Raw genomic sequence first — 17,382 nt, 5'->3', positions numbered from 1 at the left:
TTCCACCGAGCCACAGCAGAACATGAATCACTCCAGGAGCCTTTAGCATTCATGGGCAGGCGCTTCCTACATGAACTACAGCTACACCATCACCCAGCTGGTAATTACTTTCTAAACAGGCTGCAGCACAGACAAATCTGTGATTAAGTAAATGCTAATACAAAGAACAGATAACCCTTGGTATGAATCCAGTGACTAACAGAAGCACAACTGGAGCAATAATTTCTTAAATATCCTTGCAGTAATCCTACAACAAACACAGCCTGCGTAGCATACCCAATTGTAAAACGCAAACGAAACTCATTTTACAATCAGAATTGAATGGAATTCAAATACAAACAGTCATTGAAACCTGAAAGCCTCTAAATTTCCTTCCTCTCAAAGAAAGCAAGCAAATGTGTTTTCTTTTTAGCTGAATGTGTTTAACAACCCTCTCCACAAACAAGCAGGAGAAACGCTCCATGGTCTTTTTTAATATTCCTCACCACTGACACTTTTCTTTAGTAACTAGCAAAAGCCATGTGGTCTCTAATTATTTCTGTTTGGGTTTCTTGGTATTTGTTTGTTTTTCCCACTGCAAGGGCTGGGGGGGGTTCTTACTGTGAAGTCTTTTCCAACAAGACATTTCAGTCTGAAACTCCGATCCCTCACTGGAGATGTCAAGTTCGGTTTGGTGAGCACCCACGGAAGCAGCAACCCAGAAGAGCTCATTAAATCACCCCCTTAATTCACAAGGTGACACCAAGCAGAGACCAGGACAAGGACCTAGTATGGCACAGCAGTCACTCAGAAACATTAAAAGCATTTTACACATCCAGGTCTAATCTTCTGTCAATATTTATGAGTAACAGATTCGTAAAGACTTGCAGCGCCCAGGGATCCTGAGATGATCTATTCCCGTCTCCCTGTGTAACACAGGCCACATCACATCAATCAATTCCTCCTTGGCTTGTGCTTACACTAGAGCATTTCCCTACACATCAATTGCTCATTTAAAGCCTCCCCGACAGAGAATCCACTATGTAACACTTGATAAATTGCTTCAGTGGTTAATTACCCACCCTGTTAAAAAAAAAAAAAAAAAAAAAAAAAGCTTATTTCCTGACAGTGTATTAGTTCTTAAAACTGTGGTAGTTTGATAAGACTGACTTTTTTTTTTTTAGCTTTTAGCTAGTGAAGAATGGACTAATATGAACAAAACCTCCTATTTTTATACATTTCAGCAAAGACGACGTCAAAGAAGTACCAGATGCATCAGAAAGATGGGGAAGGGCTGTTTCAGGAGACCTCCTAGAAGGATGGGCAACTACAGACTGAGTGTGAATGACGGCTGTCCAAGGCACCACATCGCTCACCCCAGCTTACCCCATTTACCACCTCAGCAGGCCCGCAGCGCGGCCTGTGCTGCACAGGGAGCAAGCAAAGCTCTCCAGGAACGGCAGGGCACTTGACACTAGGTCCCTTGGCCAAAAATCACATTTGCCAGGATCACATTTGTGGTCACAGATGCCTTCTGGTGCAGTTTTGGGACAGTTGCTCTTAAAAAAAAAAAAAAATCAAGTTATATACAAAATGGTTGAAGGCCTCATCCAGAGGCCCAATGACTACAGCAGAGATGAGTTCAGCCAAGCTCAAGGATTCTTACCACATCCAATCAACCTAATGAAGTAACACTTCGTGTTACTGAATCAATGGAAGAACCTCTCTCAGTTTTGGCTTCTCATACCAAGCATCTCAGCAAGCAAAGAGTTACAAGTTCATTTTCCTGCATATGTCAAATATTTGAAGACATAAAACAAGCCAAACATGTATAAGCTTCTTTTGACACATACAGAAAACACATCATACTTAACCTTGGCAAATAAAATGATTGGGCCTAAGCCAGCATTTTTAAGACTTTCAAGATCAAACTCTTCAGTGCAGCGCCTAGGCCATTTATAATAAGAAAAAAAAAGTACAAAAAGGAGAGAAAAAGGAAAAGAAACAATTCTTTACTGACCACTCCGCAACATGCAAACAGCCCAGATCCCTGTCATGACCACTACTTCTCAATATCAAGGCACCACAAGCTTCAGTCCAGGTTTTTTTTTAATTATTATTATTATTTTTTAATAAAAGAAGAGGGCAAGATCTCTGACAGTACTTCTCTGTCACCAACCTGAGCCCAGTTCCTCAGTGGGTTAAGACGAGCCTGCAGGAAGCCTCTTAGAAGTGATTTGGCCTCTATAAAAACCCTTTGTCTTCAAAGTCTGGTATTATTTTTAAATCCTGACAAGAGATCCAGACATGATAAACACTATCTCAACCCAGAATCCCTCTGATTGTTATCAAAGGAATTACTTTATATAAAGTTATCGCAATTGTAAAACGCGAAGTTTGAAGTTAATATGATGATGCCTAGAAGTGATCGATATGGCTGGTGAACATCCCAAACCTTCTGCCAACTTGTTCTCAGTGTAAATACATTAGAAAAAAGTTGCTGCACAGTTTTAGGCTGTCAACAGATTTTATCCTAAATAGTTTTTAAGCCAGTACAAACAGAAGATGTGTCCAGCTACACTTGACTTCAGGTTTATCTGCAGCCAGGTAACATTTTACTAATTCTAGGGAGAATGAACTCCTTCGTACCTGCTGTCAAGTTACAAAGCTGTAAAACGCTCCGCATGGCCTTATGCCAGGCATCCTTCCCCAGCAGAAAAGCTGGGAGAGACCAGCAAAAAAAAAGGAGGCTGCAGAGCTCAGTGCTTCCCAGAGCATGTGAATATTCATCCAAAAGGTCAGGTCTATTGATCACACACACAGGGGTGCCAAGAGGGCCAAGAAACCCTGAGCTCGCTCACGTGCCTGTCGGAAATTAGGCTGCAGAATGCAAGCGGGGTAAAAGGTTAATGGAAGACAAGCTGAGGAAATAAAACAAGGACACAGATGACTGTGCCACAAGGTCCCAGGGCCAGCTATCCTGGCTGGGGCCCTTTTCCCAGATACAGGGCTGCAACAGGAGCTCGGAAAGCAGGGTGACACAGGGCGCTTTCTTCCTATCAGTAAGGGAGTTCAGATGCTCTCACAGGCCCTTTCAGTCACCACCACCTAAACCCTGTGTAGGAACAGAGACCCGTGGAGCTCCCAGACTGATTTCACTGGTTACAGACTGCAGACCCTTCGAGTGTTACCTAATCAGAGTATTCTAGCATACATGAAAATAACTAGAATAAAATTTAAAAAAAAAAAGCTACAACCACAGCATGCAGGAGGAATTGCACTGTTTCATTAATTTGCTCCCAAAGTGCCAGAAACACACAATCAAGGACTGTAACCCGAGAAGCATTTAAGGATACAGACTCACAAATATCTATGCCCTATATAAGCTGCCGTTGGACCAGGCGTATGTGGTGGGTAGAAAAAAAAAAAACGATCTGAAACTTGGAATCACTTTTTACAACTGGCGTGTTAAGGCGACAGACTTAGGAAAATATGAACACAATGCAAGACTAAGCCCAACAAAAACCCTCGCATAGCTCTCAGCAAACACTCGGCCAGTGCTTCACCAGGTGAATGAAGTTACCCAGCTGACAATTAACAAACTGAATACATCCCTGTAAAAGGCAAGCAGAAAGGAATTTTCAAATATATCAATGCAAAAAACTTGGCGACATATTTTCAGTTTTTAACAATGCCATATATTTACCCATTTCTCTACGGTATACAAAACATAACTCAGTATGAAAACAAATCACTGCAAGTCCCAGCAGATTAGCAAATGTCAGATCAAATTAGTCCTTCTCCTGGACTACGCAGGGGCCATACAGATTCATCACAGTCTAACAGATTCTTTGCTTTCTTGATGTGAATAGGTCAGAACAGCCCAGAGACAAAAGGCAGCAAGATCAGAAGGCTACAAGTGCACAATTTTGGAAGGCCATTTATTGCTGGGCTTTGCTTTAAACTCATTCACACAGAAGTGCTTTGGGAGATGCATAATGCCACAGACGATAGCGAGCATCGAGGGAAAGTACTTTTGTGTTCTCAAATCCCTTTCCCTGCAAAACCCCACGGACCTGACTCTAACAGGAGCAGCACACATCCCCAGCCTGCAGAACTGCTCTGCGTGTGCAAACATCCCGGGCAGGTTTCAGATTACCGGCAGAAATTAGAGAGATTCCTGAGCGCTGCACAACACGGACACATCCCTGGAGCTACATGCAGGGCACATGAGCACACCTCTCCAAAGCCTGGGCTGCTCCAGCGCCTGACCTGCCGCTCCCCACGGGACACCGAGCTGCACATGGCATCGAACGGAGCCCAGCCCAGGAGGCAGACACACAAAAACATGGGGGCTGAGGGGAGAGCCAACAGCGTTACTTCAAGGGAGAAGAATCCACCCTACAAAGGATGGAACTAGGATGGATGGACCAACAAGAGAACCCAGTTTTCCCTGAGCCATGCCAGCTCTCCCGCTGTTAGGCAAGCCTGAAGAACAATGCAGGATTGCTGCATCAATGCCATGGCAGCAGAGGAATTGCAGAAGACCCCAACACGAGCCCAAGACACCCTTGTAGAAGAAACCAGTCTGTGCCTGGCTCCAGTGGGTTTGTCACCAACAGAGACACCGCTGGGAAAGCGAGTGGGGTGCAAGCAGCCAACAAATGCGGGCAGGACTTTTAGGACAAGGTAGCTAGCACCTTTAAAACCCAGCACCCTGCCTGGCAGAAGGGCTAGGACACAAACACACATCCCCCCTTCCACCTGGTGGGAAGAACCAACCCCCCTGCTGCCCTCCTGCCGGGGGCGAGGGGCAGGCAGCAGCAGGAGCACGCCAGGCTCAGCATCCCAGCCCTCCCCAGCATCCCACGCCACTGCAGATCCAGTGCCTGAGGCAAAACTTACAGCACCTGCAACTATTTCAAAAGGATTTACAGCCTCACCGTGCCACGGCCGCCAGGCATGCCCTCTTCCCTCCTGGGCTGGATGCTTTCGCTCGCGCTGCCCCCAGCCCTGCACGGGACGCTGCCCCAACAAGCTCGTCCCGCAAAGAATTTCTTGCAGCTTCACTCAGAGCTGCAAACACTGACCTTCTCCTTTCCCAGCAGTCACCAGGGAATCGTTTGCCTTGTCTGATGAGATAATTAGGGGCAGGGAGGGGGGGGTGGGATAGCATTTATCACCAGCCCTTCAAAGCAAAGAGCAAAACCCACCCCAGCACCCCCTCCTTGGCCCCTGACAACCCCTGGCGTATGCAGGTGCAGGGAATTAGGCAGAACAAGTCAAGGCTCAGCTCAGTAAGGTATTTAAGCCTGTGCTTATCCCAATGAACTCCAGGTTCTCCCAATTTCATTAACCCTACCCAGAGCCCAAGGACAGGCTGCTACATACCTCTGCTCTTGCACTGAGAACAGGAGCTTTGAATTTAGGAGCTCACTGCATGCACGGCCAGACCGATCCTCGCTGGGACAACCTGTGCTGAGAGTCCTTCAAGTGCGGACTTCCTCCATCTCCATCGCATTGTATCACGAGTTAATGACTCCCAATTACATAAACTGTTTTTAAAAATCGTGGTACAATTAGTTCCAAAAAGCACGGAAGTATCCGACAACTTGGATTCTCATTAAGAAGACACAATTACAAACAAGAATCGAGTTATTTTCAACAGATAGCAGAACACGCACTGTTTATAAAAACAATTGTTAAGTTTCTGTGAGACGGGATCGTCTTGTGCTTTTTATTTAAGGAACACAATGGTAAAAGAGCTCAGAACCACTACAATATGTAAAGCCGCTGTGCTTGGATGCTTACTTTGCCTTTTAGAAGGGAAATCAGGAGCACAATAACGTTTTATTGTTAGTCTTTTAAAATACACAAGCGAACAATAAAATGCTTAAAAACAATTTCTTGTAAACAATGCTAATAGCAAAAGCAAACAATACCTTAAAACATAAAATGAACTTATATCCTCCTACATCCAGTTATTACTTTGGCTGGTTGATAGGAAATAGAATAAAGTATTTATTAATGTTCAAGTCATTTAGGAACTGTAACCACAGTGATCTGTAAGTAAAGACCAGGGCAACAGAACCCTAAGTTGAATATTTAGGATCTTGCTCCTAGGCACACAGGGAGAGGGTTACAGGACCGCCCTTTCTGGCGGGCACCTAAAACCCGGGTAAGAATTTCAGTATTTTCAAGGAAGCAAGAAATTAAAGAGGATTTTTTTACGGAAAAAAAAAAATACCCAACAGCTTTTCTTGGTAAGACTTGCAGCTTGTAAACCTGATTTACAAAACCTAAGTTTGAGCCAAAGCTGCCACTGGCACCGAGCGCGCAGACGTACGCCACGAGTCAGGCTGGCTGACGGAGAACCCTGCCCTGACAGCCAGCAGATGAGGAGCTTAATTAGAAACAAACCAAATTAACCCGAGCTCTCAAGATGGCTCCGAACGATGGGCTCTGAACGGGGAGTGAACAAAGAGCAGCGAGTGCGGGATGCACCTTGAGAAAGGATTTCTCCCTCCCTCCCTCTTACTCAAGCCTCTTCCTTGCGTCCTAGGGAGAGGAAAAATAAACCAACCAGTCCCAGAATCCATTTACTCTGCCTGAACCAAGCTCAGCACTCCTTACCTGCCTCCTTTTCCCACTCCCTTACTCCGTTTTGGGATCCCCACAGACCGACGGCCGCTGCTGGAGGAGGGTGTGAGCACGGCGCTCCTCTGCCCGTACCTGTGTGCGGGACACTGAGCATGCTCCAAATCCCTCGCCAGCCAGGTTTCAAGGGGAAAAAAGATTCCCTGAAAGCAGCTTAGAGATGTCCCAGCACCAGCCGTGGATGAGCTTTATCCTGGATCCGTTTCAAAGCATTTAAACTGCAAAGGGGATAAAGCAGCAAGCAAATTGCACACAAGGAGAGCTTGTTTTAACAACCGGGTCGAAATCAACTCATACGAACAAAATGCAGGAGATCGGGGTCCTGCATCAGGCACTGCCAAAACACACCTGCATGTCTGGTAGTGCCTCAGTTTCCCACCTCTAAAGAGCAGCTGGAAGTGCTGGGCTTAGCCCTTCTTCTGCTTGCCTTGCCTGTAAAGCATTTGGATAACACACAGCCTTTTACAAGGCACTTTTACAATACCTAAGACAACAGGGCCCTGACCCCTGTTAGAGCTGCTAAATAGTCTCACATTGCTTGCGTTACTGTAAACCCAGAGCCGAGGCGAATAAGGAACGGCTCCCAAGCGGCTGTCAAAAAAGCCTCTTCCAGGATCCCAACAGTGACGGCAATATAAGCAAAGCTGCCGGAGCCAAGACGTGAAATCTTATAGATCGGGAAGGGAAATGGGCAGGAGGACAAAAGCAGCACGCTGCTTCCCCGCGGCTGCAGGAGCACACTGGGCTCGGGGACTACCGCTTCCCTGGAGCTGAAGGCTGCCAGCAATCTTGCACCAAAGCCCGCTCCAATTTCCATACGCTTTCCTTATGTTTCCTGCACTCGGCAAGAAAACCCATTGCTCTCACCGCCCGTTTGACAACAGGATCCCCATGACGTGTCTGTGTCATACCGAGGATGAAAATCCTAAACCTAGAGCTTGTCATGCACGTCCTGTCGATGCAGGACACCGCTGCCAGCTTCGCCCTATTGCATGCTGACTCGCATCTCCAGCTGCAGAAATACCCGCTCTTTGGTGCATCTGCCTCGTAAATAATGCTATTTTCCCAGGTCTTCCCAGTGTGCAAACATGCCCTTGCAATGGAGCAGGGGCTCTGGGGGTGCAAGAGCAGTGGCAGTGCAGCCAGCGGGGTAAGGAGCCATGCTTTCAGTACATATGAGAGTAAGGGGAAAGGATTTGCTCTGCTGCCTTCCCCGTGACTGACAAAGCGAGCGCCATTCTTTGGAGTCACCTCTTGCCAGGGCTGAGACTGCAGATTGGTAAGCCTAAAGAAAGATTAAAGCCAGACTGTCTTTACTGTAAGATCATATGGTGATTATGGTCGAGGCCCTTTCTGTATAAGCTCTTGTTTTCCATGGCTTGTAGCTTTCTCAAAAAAACCCAAAACCTTCAGCTTGAAATTCCTTTTAAACAGTCTTAGCCCAAAAGGATGCTCCAAGAGTTTAAAGGGTAGGTGTTTGATCGGTTGTTTGGGCTTCCAGAAAAACAAAAGACACTGTTTCTACCAAGTGAAAACTGTTCATTCTCTTATGCTCTAAATATTTTTATAGGTAAATTTTAGATTTTCAAGCCAGACAGGGCCCATCTGACTTTGCAGTCCATAAAGGAAGCTGTATTCAAGTACAGTGATTCCCATACGGGATGGGAAAAAGGTTACACTGGTGGAAGACTTTGGCCACGTTAAGGTTTTGGGGGGCTATTTATTTTCTGCTGACTGGTTGCTGTTTGGTTGGGTTCTTTGGTCCTAAACCAGTACCCCCAGCCATCACACCCCGAGCACACCTCTCGGTGCCTTCATCTCCAGCTTCTACACCAGCAACTCGACAAAGAAGCGACCTGCCGTTCTCCAGGGTTTCGCCTTCAAAAAGTCCATCACCGCAGTGAATACACTTCTATCAAGTGTGGCAGAAAATAAACTTCAAATCTAATCACATGCATTTGTGAGAGGAGCTTTAAACACGCCAGGCTGCTGCAGCCCATCCAATCCCAATGAGCTGGGTTCTGAGCAAATGCAGTGCTGAACTTCTCCTTAACGACTTCAGTGCTGCCAAGACCGATGATTTTCACACATATCTGATGGTTGGCTAAAAAAACTCAGCTCCTGGAGTCATGCGATAAAGTAGAAATATGCACTTTTATTAAGTAAAAGCCTCTTAGATCATCATTTTTGCCTATGGAATAATAATAAAAAAAAACCCTTTACATCAGAAAATACGAAACATCCTAGAGCTAAAAACCCCTTACAGTCTACCTTTGCTTCCAATATTGGGGCTGAGGGGTGCTTAGGTAGCTAAATGATCTTTTTCTTGAGCTCAACTCACAACTTCCATGAACATCTAAAATATTTTTTTTCAGAAATTTATGCCGTGTGTAATTCTGAGCAATGAATAAATTCAGGGAAACGAGCTCTCCACCATTACTTCGATAATATAAAACAAGGTGACATTCACAGGATAAAGCCCCAATTACTCCTTTAGTTCTTCCTGGCAGGACAAAGCGCTCTTTTTTTAAAATGGTTAAAAAGAGGGAAAAAAAAAAAAAAGAAAAGGAGCACAATCTGAGGAGCAGTAAAGGCACAGAAGAAAGGGTCCATATCATTTTAAGACCTTTGCCCCCAAATCCCAATTTTTCCAGAGAGGTTCCAGGCCCTATCCCCTAATTTTGGAGGTGAAACTCCCAATGAAGGCCAACGCAATGTTGCCCGCTGGTGCCTGCCAATTCTCAACCACCTCCGGGAGTGAAGCACCACCAGAAATAAAAAATAATAATAAAAAAGGAATGCCCACACCCCCAGCCCAGCTCATGCTGGGGCAACACAGCCCTGACAGAGCCACAGCCCCCAATACGCTGGGGGAATGGACCAAAGCTTCTCCATCACCTCCTGACCCACACCCAAAGCACCTCCAACACTGCAGGAGGGGATGGAGAGGCAGCTTGGGACCCTCCTCTTCCTCACAGCCCCCCCCACGCGCGTTTGCTGGGTTCCTCCTGCAGCAGACAGTGGCTCCAAGCGCTCCGTGTCCTCGCATCAACTCTTCACCCCGCCTCATTAAGATGTTCCTCCCCGCTGCCCCTTCCTCCACAAGCACTAACAGGCTTGTTTGCAAATCCAGCGCACGCTCGGTAGAGCTGAGCAGGCTTTAAGCGCTAATATTCTCATGCATATACGGAAAAGCAAACTTTAGTCTAAACAGAAGTGGCAGCTCCTAATTTAAGGATCTGCAATTTGACTGCTAGGCACAACAAAAATTACCTATTTCCATGCAGGCAAACAGGCTGCTGCAATGCCAACCCAATGTGCAACTGCACAGAAAGGCTGCACAGAAAGGCTGCCGTCTCCTGCCCCGTGCAGCCAGAGCCTGGCTCCCCTTTACCGTTAACCCTTTCTGCTTGGGCTCGCTCCCTAGGAGCCCCTGTGTATATTTTACAGATGAAATTCCACTCCCTCTGCTAATGCCATCGACCACTCGCCAAGTGGAAGGCATGATTTAAGTTATTTTATAGTTAGGTTGTCTGTCAGGGTAAGGGGGCGGGTGGATGGGGTTGCAGGCAGGGACCAGAATCCCATCGGATCCTAAATGCAGGCAGAGCTGCTCGTCTGCCTCATCCATCTGCTTTTATTAAAAAAAATAAATAAATAAATAAATAATTCTTCTTTAAATGTGTGTGCATATCTCTGAATGCCTACACACATGCCCACAGACATCCACAACCCCCCAGAATGCAGACAGGTACCACGTGCACCACCACCACAGGTAACAGGGAGCATTTCGTGTGCCCACCACCAGCAGACTGAGCAAAGCTCCCTCGGACAGCCCCGCAGAGGTGGCTGCGACCAGCGGGCTCCCCACGATGCCCAAAGCTTTATCCGCTTTACCCTTTAACCTGCTGAATTGCTAGAATATGGTTAGCTGCTCCACCCCGAGCCCAGATCCATAATCCCACTCCCGGCAGCTGTTTCGTGTGCCGGGGTATTTCCAGCAGATGTTATGGCTGGGTAAAACAACCAGGATTTCCAAAATCGGGGCCAGGGGAGGCGATGCAGAGCCCAGCCCCTGCTCCCTGCTGCAGCACCAACACGCCGATCAGCCACACGGCAGCGGCCAGGGCTTGGAGAAATGTCAGCCTTTCCTTAGTGGCATTAAAAAGACGTCAGCTTCCAGAGAGTCGAGCAGCAGAGACTGAAATTCGGTGTTTAAAGGATGATTAAATATAAGTGATTTAAATTATACATTGCAGTTGCTGGAACTGCCACCGTTTACCACCCGCCATCCATCCCCGTCTCCTGCGACGCTGATTGCTGTCCCCTACGAGATGATCATTTTCTTACAGGCGCTCAAGCGCAGAACCAGGGATTTATGAATTGGAGATAATTAAACGGGTTTGCATTACAAATAGGGTAAAAATGCACATTCCGTGGGCCACCTGAGAACACTTCACAAAGTCAAACCGGGCGTTTTCACACCTGACAACCCGCCTGCTCTCTGTCGAGGCTGCTCACCCCTGAGAGGTTGGTGGGATTTTCCAGACAGGGACAAGCTCATAGCCAACATTTTGTAACCCCCGGAGCTCAAAGCTCTCTGCAGAAGAGTCGCTGACCCCTCTCCCTAGGTAGGGAAACTGAGGCACGAGTCTTGAGCAGCCCTGGGGCAAGCTGGTTGCGATGGCCACCACCAGCACCATGCTGCTAGCCACGGAGGTCTCAGCCCTGCCCTGACACAGCCACGTCCCATCTGGTGGGGATGTCCCACCCCTGAGCAACCCGTGTCGTGCTTTGTGCTGAAAGCCCCAGCACCTGCGAAGTTCCCTGGGCTTCAGCTGTCTCAGGAGGTGTTTGATGCAACAAGGCGTCAGCACTGGTTGCTTCACAGCGCCTTTGATGTGTTGCAAAACGCTGTTCTGGACCCAAAATAAACCTGGCAAAACAGTCAACGGAGAGATCCAGTCTCCCTTCCCAGCCCTGCTACCAAACCACCCTGGACACGATGCAGAGCAGGGACAGCGAGAGCAGAGCCCCACAAAATCCCTCCTGCACCGTGGGCTCGTGCAGGACGCCCCCCTCTCCTCCTTCTCCGTGACAAGTGCACGTGTGGGTTAACCCCTGCCAGTACAAAGGCAGACGGTGGAGCACAGGCATCTGATTAATTGCAAAGAAAAGCCCTTTTAAACTGCTTCCCTCCCCCTTTCCTGAAATCTATACGCCAGAAAACGCGGCATCGATCTCGCCGCCTGGCAGGAATGAGAGACTTCTGAAGCGCAGAGATCTCAGGGAAGGAGTCCCCAGGGGATTTTTTTCGCTCAACCAAGGGCCCTTACAAAATGCCAGGAGGGAAAGGAAAAAAAAAATAAAAAGCCTAATCCTGGATCTTCACTGTCAGCTCGCTTCCCCCTGTGCTCGTGGGAGCCCAGAGCATCGCGGACACGAGCAGAAGCTGAGGCTCGGAGATGCTGCGAGGCGAGCTGTGCCCGCGGGCATCGGGCAGGGGAGAGGAGATGCAAACAGCAGCAAATGTAAACAGTGACTCATGGCACACAGCAAATAAACGGTGATGTAACGGCTTTTGCAATTAAAATTCAAACAAAAATGACAACCCCACAAGAGGAAGGGTGGTAGTGGCAGGAGGAGGAGCGGGGACTCCCCCACGGTCACCTCTGCTGCTGTTGTAATGCCCCAAAGGGGAGCAGCAGACAGGAACAGAGAGGGCAGGAAATACCTATGGGACAGCAGCAGTTCCTTGTGATCTACAACGGTGCTTGAAGCTTTCATGGCTGCACCGAGAGCAGAATTTATATCCCAATCCCACACCACGGCCCACAACACTGCTACTGGTTTTGACCCCCAGCCCCCGAAAGCCCCGGTAGCAACTGATGGGTTCGCAACTAAAACAGACCCTGCTTGGGGATGGACAGGGAGCAAGAGTGGGGGAAAACTTTTAATAAGTGCCACAGAAAAAAATCCCACACCTTCCTCGATGTTTTTGTCACTGCCTGACGTGAGCTGGGTTTTCCCACAGAAAATGGGCACTTCACCTGCTTCCTACCCCTCCGAGGTGATGGTGGGGTAGAAAGCAATTCTGGAGAAATCACACGCCCAAACCCTCATGGAGATGGGTTTAACACACACCACCCGTGGCAGGGACTCATTTAACTGCTCTGCAAATCCTCCCATGAAGCAGAGCTGCAATTTCTTTTGCTCCTGCTTCATTACCCTCACAGTGAGAAATTCTCCCCCCCAACACTCACCTTGAATATTTTTTTCCGGCAAATAAAGGTATTTTCCCCCAATGGCTCCTAAAAACGGATCGTTATCCTTTTTACAGAAATCTTTTATGTGTCAGAAAATGAATTGCCTGCACTCAGGCTTGCATTTCCAGACACAATTCCTTCAACCTCCCCTCTCCAGCCCCATTTTCCAAGCCCCCAATCTGTGTGGCTCATCTCCAGACGGAGCAGTGTGAGCTTTTTTTTTTTTTTTTTTTAAGTCTTACAGCACTTCTGTCAGGATGACTCAGAGCGAGATGTGAGCCTTTTTTCAGCCCTCGGGACGCTGCTGACTCGTGGGAGCTGGCCTTCCCCAATAGCCTCCCTCAGCACATCCCTCCCAGCTCCTCCTCTTGCATTTGGCCATCGGGCTCCTGCTCCTGGCACCTTCTGCACCTTCATCTCCCCTGGGCTTCATCTTGCTGGGGTCCGACTCTTTTTGCAGTTCACCAAGATCTGAAATTCTGCTCATAAGCCTTGGTCCCATCAAAAGCCCCTCTTGTGCACCCATTTAGTATTTCTTCCATTCAAAGGCAAGTTGGGCAGATTTACCATTTTATTTTATTTTTCCTCCCCAGTTAGTTTTTCCTTCAGACCACATCCTCCTCCTCCTCTCTGATCTTCGCAAATTCCTCTGCAACCAGGCTCAATTTCTCTGGTCCTGCACTTTCTGGGTTGCCCCTTCTCCTGTTAAGGCCTGGCGTGGATTTTGCTCTGCTCCTTTTCCATCCCCACCACATCCTCTGTGAACACTGATGGCAATCACCAGTGGTTCGGTGACTGCCGAGAGTGTTTTTTTTCAGGTAATCTAGGGTAATTTCATCAAGCCTGGCCAACAGGAGTATTGGATCATCTCTTCCTTCTCTATTCACAGTCCCTTATCACTCCTACCTGAAAAAGTTACGTATATGTGAACGTAATTAATGTTATGTTTTGTGAGGACTGAAGCAGAGGTGGCATGGAGCACATCTGCCTTTTGCCACCTCGTCTCTCCAGGCTTCCTCTGTTCCTCCGTGACCTTTCTCGCCCATTCCATATTTTTTTTCAAGAGCTTCCCCCAGCTTGGAAGCCTTTAGATAAAGAGCTTTTCCACTAGAGGGCACAAAGACAATTTCTCCTAAATGAAAACCGATATTAGAAGGACAAATAATATAACTGTTAGCATCTTACCAAAGGTATCTCAAGCACCAGAAAGGAACACTTAATACACTGACTTGTAGTCCATACTCTCTGTGTTCTGCCACCCAACGCCTCTAACATGTACAGATTGAAAAACCCGAAATGCAAAAGTGAAACTCCTTTAACAAGGTCTCCTATACACCACCAGGCACTTTGTCTAGGTAACTCCACTCTGCCCACAACTTCTTGTTAGCCACAGACAGCACTGGAGACACAAAATCCATCCTAGCATTTTCTAGGCTTAACTTACCCAAATTCAGCAGTAAGTAATGGGACTTTTTTACGCTGTTGTTTCCTAGATCAAAAGAAGCTCTGTGCTAGCAAAGACCTGCTATTTGCAGATACCTTTAAATCTTGATAAGTCACCTCCTGACCTGTCTTGGGTAAACTAATGAGATTTTAGCCTTTAAGGCTCTTCTACACAAGGCAGCGTTTCCAGCTTTGAAGCTCGTCTCGTGGACTTCTCGCTGGATGTATCTATAACCCCGACACTTTAACCAGCTCCTCATCAAGCAACAGTGCTGTGCTGTAAAAAACCTACAAACTCAACAGGAAAGCAACCGAGCCAGACATCTGATCACACAAATTCAACAAGCAAGACAGCGGTGACAATTTCAGCGCAACCCTGAGGGTTCAGGGCACCCCCAGCCCCACAGCAGCTCCAGGTGCAGCCAACGTGCCCGGCACCTACCTTGCTGATTCCCATGCTTCTGACAAGCCGCTCTTTTGGCACGCAGGCTGAGGAGATGCGTGAGCGCCTGGCAGCCCACCCGTGCCCGCAGATCCACACGCACACCCACGCTCCCCTCCATGGCAGAGCGCAGCCCGACCGCCGCAAGGTTTGCCGTGCGCCCTGCCCGCGGAGCTGCGGTTACTGGAAGGTTTGGCTTGAACAGAGCCAGCCCGGAGAGTTTTGCTAATGGAAGAGGGGAGACAATAGCGACACGCAGGTGCTTCCTCCCATTTAAAGTGTTTACTTACGCGGCTCAACACAGTGACGCGATTGTGAACTGGATCTGCATGCCGGCTTACAGAGTTCAAAAGGTAGCACGTAGCAAAAGGAACCCCAAAATACTGTTTATTAAATTAAATGCTGAAGATTAAGGATTTTTGCTTTCCTTTTAAGCTCCGCTTCCTTTCCCAATGCCGAGTGAGAGGGTTTTTCCAACCATACAATTAAAGCAGTTGTAAATGGGAAGTGATACAGACTATAGCAAACCAAACAAAAACAACAAGAGCAAAGACTTGATCAGCACAGCCCCGCTGTCTGTGCAGCAGGATCCCTGCGGCACGGAATGGGCAACTCTGACAGCTACTGGGGAGGGCTGCATTTGAAAGTAACTGCAAGAGAGGAATCAAAAAGTTGAAGAGCAAAGGTACAGCATAGCTAAGCCACAACACAGAGTTAAGGAAAACGTCGGTCTGAGAGAGGAACAAAGGCCTATTTGTTTTATGAGATAAAGCAAGCAATTCAGCTGTATTCCACGGTAAACCATTTGGCTTGGGACCGAAACGGGGGGCGAGGGAGGGCTGGGAAGGAGCATCTGATTCTAATTTGGTTGTCCTGAGTTTACATTACACGAATCAAGATGTTTTCTAGAGGTGCCAGGCACTCAAATCCATGGTTGGGCCTTGTACATAGGAAGTATCGGATGTACTGAACATCTTGCAGTTCCCTCTACAGCCAGTGAAGGCTCAAAGATACTCAGCACTCAGCAGCAAAATAACAGTAATAACAAAAATAGCAACATTAAGCTCAAGACACTTTTTCTGGTAGCTAAATAAACTCAGAAATCCACGTTATAGGCAGCAGTTTGTAAAAATCTCGGTCTTTCCCTAGCACAACCTTTTTACTGCCCAAGAAATTTCAAATGAAATAGCCTCGTATCCAACATCATGCAACTTAAGAATTGTGCCTCATTTTCACATAAAGCTATACCAAAAAATGCCAGACACGATGCAAGCAAAACTACAAATAATAAACAGAAACAAGTCCTTTCTTCTGAGTGCCACGTTCTCCGGTCCGCTCCCCACAGTCAGTGCCATTTTAGATGTGCTTCCATTGATTTTCCTTCTTGGTGGGAGCAGGCTGGATGGGATTCAGCACTTTGCTCCCTGCTATCATTTTCCGTGATCCTGCGGGATGATTGCTCCGAGAGGATGAATGTCAGCTGCAGACTCCTTCCACTCACTATCATCAGTGAAACTAGAAATGGCAATTAAAATCCTTCACCCCATTGCTCTGTCAGAAAGAAAGCAGCAAGTGCCACTTCCATTGATGCAAGTAGCAGTCACGCAGAGACCTAAGATCAGCAGGTTAATCACTGTAGAACTGCTTTCATGCAGCTCCACAACACTGTGTCCACATTACTGAAATAACATAAGAACATGGGCAGCTAAAAACAGCTGCAGCAGCTCATGAACTGCACTGTTCACCACCAGTTTGGACCAAACCCATCCCACCCGTGCTGAAACAGCCTCTCAGCACTCTCCTCCCCTCACCCCACGCTCCTCATTTGAAACAGCAGACGGGGTTCACAACCTCTCAAACCTCTGGCAAGCAAAAGGCAAATGAGCATCTACGGTCTTCTCTGATTTATCCACAAAAATGAAGGCCAGCCACTGCCTGCGCTGTGTTATCAGACATGAAGTCAAAGCCAGGATAAGTGCTAAGCAGTCGCTGTCCCAAAAGAGCCAGTCCCACCAGGTGCAACCACCCTGAATTGCTTCACCAGCCCTACCAGCAGCCCCGCAGGAGGGGAGCAGGGATCTTGCGAGGCAGCAGACTGGAAAATAGCACTCCTGTGTCTCTTATTGCTGGTTTTAGTCTTTACAAGAAAGCCATGTGTTTTATTTTTATAGCTTTTATCCTACTAGCTTTACAACACATGGTTCCTGAAGGGACACAGGATGCCGTTGCTTTAGAGAAGATCCAAGAGAAAAGCAATTGAAAGCATTCACTGAAAGAGAGCATGAGAAAGCAAACAGGTAAATATAACTTCATTTACCAGTGGTGGCTCACAGATGCTCAGGGATGCTAAGACTGACCACGTACTGCCCTGGGCAGGTGGAAGGACAGCAAGAGGAAAGGCTGTCCCAAAGCTCTGGATGTGACAGAAGAGCAGGACAGGGTCCTGCTGAGCAGCCTGGAGCCCTGGGCTGCTGACAACTACAGGGTGTTGGCAATGCCCAGCATCAACCAAAATGCTCTAAAACTGCCACTCCACTAGCATCTGCAGCCCACGGGATGGTTCATCTCACCTCCACTTTGGTCATAGCACGGCTA

General features: G+C 47.6%; 1 protein-coding gene across 31 annotated transcripts in view; it reads right to left on the bottom strand.

Annotated features, from left to right (window-relative positions):
* The window catches only part of MAGI1 (membrane associated guanylate kinase, WW and PDZ domain containing 1), a 320,740-nt gene that overhangs the window by 264,367 nt on the left and 38,991 nt on the right, over positions 1-17,382 (bottom strand). The window contains exon 1 of one of the 31 annotated variants that reach the window (XM_027467708.3): positions 14,788-14,980. The exons of 29 other annotated variants lie outside the window; for them this stretch is intronic. In XM_027467708.3, coding sequence (XP_027323509.2) covers positions 14,788-14,908 — 121 coding nt within the window. In that variant the 5' untranslated portion in view covers positions 14,909-14,980. Of the gene's footprint in view, positions 1-6,612; positions 6,749-14,787; positions 14,981-17,382 lie in introns of those variants that run through there. One more of the 31 variants, XM_072044596.1, reaches the window with a different exon arrangement.

The sequence above is a fragment of the Anas platyrhynchos genome, chromosome 13 (genome assembly GCF_047663525.1).
Source record: "Anas platyrhynchos isolate ZD024472 breed Pekin duck chromosome 13, IASCAAS_PekinDuck_T2T, whole genome shotgun sequence".
Lineage (NCBI taxonomy): Eukaryota > Metazoa > Chordata > Aves > Anseriformes > Anatidae > Anas > Anas platyrhynchos.
Note: the sequence above shows the minus strand (reverse complement) of the source record. Positions and strands in the feature narration are given on the sequence as shown.